This window comes from Aptenodytes forsteri, unplaced genomic scaffold (genome assembly GCF_000699145.1).
Source record: "Aptenodytes forsteri isolate BGI_AS27 unplaced genomic scaffold, ASM69914v1 Scaffold190, whole genome shotgun sequence".
Taxonomy (NCBI): Eukaryota; Metazoa; Chordata; class Aves; order Sphenisciformes; family Spheniscidae; genus Aptenodytes; species Aptenodytes forsteri.
The window spans coordinates 477,219-482,301 of record NW_008794597.1 but is presented as its reverse complement, the minus strand read 5'-3'; the positions used below and the strand labels follow the sequence as shown (position 1 = coordinate 482,301).

The following is a 5,083-nucleotide window of genomic DNA, read 5'->3' as shown; positions in this document are numbered from 1 at the left end:
TTAAACGTTAAACGTTAATTAGTTAATAGTAAAATCTTGATGGAAAGCCCCAGGACCTTCGATTCCCAGGTTCACTACCTGGTCTCCTTTTTGACCCAAATGTAAATTTTTAGGACCATGAAGGGAAGAGAGGGAAGGATGTTAAACGTTAATTAGTTAATGCACTACAGTAAAATCTTGATGGAAAGCCCCAGGACCTTCGATTCCCAGGTTCACTACCTGTGTCTCCTTTTGGGGGAAGGAGCCTGAGGAGGTGGGACTGGGGCAGCAGAGCAGACAGGGAGCGTAATTTGTAGAGGCAGCAGACATAGGAGGAATCAGCCACTTCCTGGGCAGTTTGGCACCACCGCCAACACGCTCCTGCCCTCCTGTCCGGCGCGGTGATGGTCAGCTTCCCGCTTCCACCTGCCCCGCTGAGGACGTGCGACCACCGCAGCCGATGGTCTTTTTTTCTAATAACTGGCAAAGGTTAAACTGTGGCCCAGTGTTTCAAAAGCATCTTGAAAAAAGTAAAACTAAGTGGCACCAACAGCACCAGCAGGAAAGATCCTGGTCTCACCCCTCCTGGGATTAACCTGGAACAGCTGCACTGACTCCGCTGCAGCCTTCGCAGGGGAGCCGTGAGCAGCACCAGCGTCTTCATCAGCTCTGCCCTTGCTTCAGAAACTTACTCTAGCTATCATCGCTGATGGTAGCACTCATCTGCCCTATTCATGTCTGTACTCTCCAAAGCCTTCCTCCAACTATTGAGAACTTACAAGCTAGTATTCATAGAAATTTCATCATTTGAATATCCATTTAATAATTTTATTTGCTTGAGATCCCTTTCACTGATTCGAATTATATATTTTAGTTATGAAGCATGAATAAGAACCCAAGTCTTTTTTTTTTTCCCTCTATTGCAGATGGCTAAATAAAAATGGGATTCGGGAAATTGAGAATCATGCATTTAATGGAACCTACCTGGATGAGCTGTAACTATTTCTGTTGTTTACTATTCTGAAAAGCAATTATTAGAAGGTAACTGCTGCAAGCTATTTTTTTTTATCTTAGATTGTTTTAGTATCAATATTATTGTGTTTTTCAGAAATCTAAGTGATAATCACAACCTAGAAAAATTACCAAATGAGGTCTTCCAAGGAGCCAATGGACCCATTGTTTTGTAAGTGAAATTCAATATTTTTTTTTCATTATTAACTCCCGAGAAAAGAACAGAGAAGAACATGTGAATGCCAGTCTGGAGTTCAAAATCTTGGAGTTCAAAACTGGAGGTGTAGTTCTGAATATAAAAAAACTGGAAGCTGTATCTGAAATTTCAGTCTATATCCATGTTTTCATCCTTAAGTTTTTGGGAGTATTTTTGATCCAGGGATTTAGATCCAGATTCTTGTCCACAGTTGATTAAGCTCTGAAAGAGAGTAGTTCTGCTTTGTTTTTTTCCAGAGAAAAATGCTGTTAGTTTTTTGTTTGAGCAAAATCAAGAATAGGTGAGTGGGGCCTCAGTGCTTAAAACCGAATTGCTTACCACTGAAGATCTGCCCCTGCATCTCTGAAGCTTAACTCTAAAGATAAAATCCCTACCCTACAGGGATAGGGATCGCGATGTCCCATCCCCTGTAGGGATAGGGTATATCTCACGCAGTTACAGCAGGATGTCTTTGATGGGTGATAAGCTGGAAAGCAAGACCTCAGCAGTAGAGAATTCAGCAGTAGGGTGCTCATGGATCTCAGTCACCATTACCTCAAGCCACGGTTTGCCATGGGGTCTGAAAATGCCTGTGAGTGTGCACAACTGCTTGTGTTTCTGAGCACAAGCCACAACACGTAAGAGCTGTGATGGAGACCTGGGAGTCTTTTTTGTCTCACCAATTCATCAGACCCTTTCTGTCTTCCCATCTAGCCTGGATGTCCAGAGAGGGCTAGGAGTCACCCAGAAAGGGTGAAAAGGGGTCATTGGAGCTGTTGGAAGATTTTACACAGAGGTTAGAGTGGTTAGAAATCTAAAAAAGAGGGAGAAAAATGTCTGGTTAACCTTGAGTTCAGATCAGAGCTCTTCTGAAGGCCTTTTTTCCATGCTGTGATGGTCAGTGCACCTGTGAGATAAAGAGCTATGGTATGGATTACTGCATTCTGCTCCACTTCCATCATGCCCTCAAAGTGTCTTCCTTCTTTGGAAAAGACTGTAAGTTGAGCATCTTTTCAGCAGTAATATCATTGATGTTTCTTTGAAAAAGCATTGTTTCCTGTAGCAAAAAGTAAATGCATTTTCTTTGCAAGCTGTAGCTGATACAATCATATTCTGGAGGTTTATCAAATTGATTTGGCTGTAGTTCAGATTCATTTGATAGTTCAATTTCTAACACCGAGTTATTTGTGTAAGAAGTTTTCTGTTCCATTACCAATACATCCACTATTCTATGGATGGGAAATTACCTTTTTATCCTCACTGAGATCATGAAAGAAGAGCCTTCTTACTCATCCATCACTGTAGTGTACACCAGAAATGCGCTTTCACTTGTGGAAATGATTGACCCATAATCATATCTTTGCTGGGACAAATAGTGTTGTTGCAATCAAATCTGTGTTGCAGACTGCAATGTTTTATTAGAATGAACATCAGGATGTTTTAACTCTTGATATTCCTGAACCAGTGTTCTACAGTCAATTAATACCAACTTCTATTTTATAATTCAGCATATTAAAATAATGTGAAAGAAGCACAAACACAAATAGTAATGTCAGAAAGCACCAATCTTAGCCCTTGTACAGGCTACACAGTTTCACGCATCAATTCCTCTCTCAGGCTTACAGCTCTTGGCTGAATTAGAATATCTCGTTTGGAAAGACATCAAGTTTTTAGTTAAAGGATTTCAGCACTGACAGTAGGCAAGTAAATCAAATGGCTAATTACTCCCACACCTATACATATTCCTTCTATACAGAAATACCCTGTATTTCCAACTTGGAGTTTCATAGCTTCAATTTTCAGCCAGATTGTTTCATTTAATCATCTTCTGGTGCTTGCAGAGCTGTAGTGGCTTATACCAGTTTTTAATGTAGTCCTTAGGAGTTCTCTGGCTGTGTCCTGACTCAGATGCAGGGCAAGGTATGGCTGTGGTCTTTCCTTTCCTTGCCATTTGTCTTCAACGGGAAACCCACACATGGGGGCCACAGGAGAGCTCCAGTAGATCCCCAGCTCAACAGCTGAGTCCCTGAAGCACAACCAGAGATCAGTTTAGATACAAGCACAGAGAAAATTGTTCTCACTGATCGGTCTACCCCTCTCTGATTTCTGCTCCACCAGCCATTTCTTGCTATTTCTATATGTGCCTTTCAAACTTCATCAGCTGGTCAGTATTTTTGCTAATCCAAGAGACTCCCAGTGGGAAAGGGAAGTGATTGGAAGAGAAGTCAAATTCATTTTGCTGTTCCTGCACCAGCTGTTGTCAAGGCTGATGACTAGCAGCCAAGCAACAACAATACAAGAACACGTATTCTGGTTTGATTTCCTACTGCCACTTTATCGTCTTGTTCATCGTGCTTATTTAATTTATCAACCCTCTAACTAGAAAGGAACATCCCAAAGAACCTCTGCACTGAGGTCTGCTCGTGATAACTCAGTGGAGTAAGTTACTAAACCACCTGCACAATGCCTGTGTTTGCTGTTCAGGGGGTCTGTCAGTGGTGTATCAATAACTATCCCTTACAGACATACCAACAAACCCTGCAGCAGAGTGCAAAGCATTTTCCCTAACTTCCTTCTGTTTATGTGCAATAATGAGCATAAAAAGAAGGATTTTTAAAAGAAGAAGAAAATATTTTTATGGAAAAATATTTAATATTTATGAAATTATTTAGAGATGCCCAAAGACCCAGTAACATTTTACCTTTTTTTAAGTCTAGGTGATACTCCTATTTATATTTACTTGTTATTTCCACCCAGTGTAATAACAGTTTGGCCTCGGTAAAGATTTTTAGCTAACAAGCCAAAGAAAACATTTTCCATGTTCTTGTTCAGAATTATGAGCCCTTGTGAAGTATCATAGGCTCTTAATGACTCCATGAGTGATGCTGTCTGTGGATTTAAGCAGAAAACTGCAGTTTAGTTGTTGAGTCATGAGCATATACTCTAGGTGACAGTTTTCATTAGGTAGCATACTAAGGGCAATAGTCAGTCCATGAAACAATCGAGGTTGCTCATTGCAACCAAATTACCTCTTCTGGTGTCTAAGTCAGAAACTGATAGCCTAAAATTTCTCTTCAGCTGCAGCTTTTAGCTCCTGTGAGAAACAGGTCAGTCCCAGAACAACCTCAGGACCACAACGTGGCTTCTCTCAGCCTGACTTGCAGAAGTTCAAAGTATGTCTGACTCCACGGGTCCGTCTCACCCTTCCAGTAGAAGTCATGGCCCCAGATCAGGGTAGCGGAGTGGGGTCTGTGTTTGCTCCTCTGCTGCCACAATTCATGGTCCAGTTGTTGAAGGTTCTATGTACCTTCAGAGCCTGGATGCAAAGCCTCCAGCTGTGGGCACAGCATGGACACAAAGATGATCTTTACCCACCACCAGGAACTGCTTTATTAGCCCTGTGCATAGGGTAGCGGAGTGGGGTCTGTGTTTGCTCCTCTGCTGCCACAATTCATGGTCCGGTTGTTGAAGGTTCTATGTACCTTCAGAGCCTGGATGCAAAGCCTCCAGCTGTGGGCACAGCATGGACACAAAGATGATCTTTACCCACCACCAGGAACTGCTTTATTAGCCCTGTGCATACCTGCAGGGCTATGAACTTATTGGCATCACGGAGACGTGGTGGGATGGCCCTATGATCGGGAGTGTTGGGATGGAGGGATACAGCTATGTCAATGACCAGCTGGAGCGCATGGAGCTCTGCCTGGGGATGGATGAGGAGCTGACCCAGAGCTTATGGGTCAGGATTAAAGGGAAGGCAGGGACAGGTGACATTACGGTGGGGGTCTGCTACAGGCCACCCAACCAGGAAGACCAAGTGAATGAGGCCCTCTATAGACAGATAGGAGCAGCCTCACGCTCACAAGCCCTGGTCCTCATGGGGGACTTCAACCACCC

At 42.9% G+C, this 5,083-nt stretch overlaps 1 protein-coding gene across 1 annotated transcript in view; it reads left to right on the top strand.

Moving 5' to 3' along the window:
- LOC103893542 (follicle-stimulating hormone receptor) overlaps positions 1 to 5,083 on the top strand; it is a 94,709-nt gene that overhangs the window by 74,110 nt on the left and 15,516 nt on the right. The window contains exons 7-8 of the mRNA XM_009272697.1: positions 906 to 974; positions 1,088 to 1,162. Coding sequence (XP_009270972.1) covers positions 906 to 974; positions 1,088 to 1,162 — 144 coding nt within the window. The remainder of the gene's footprint in view (positions 1 to 905; positions 975 to 1,087; positions 1,163 to 5,083) is intronic.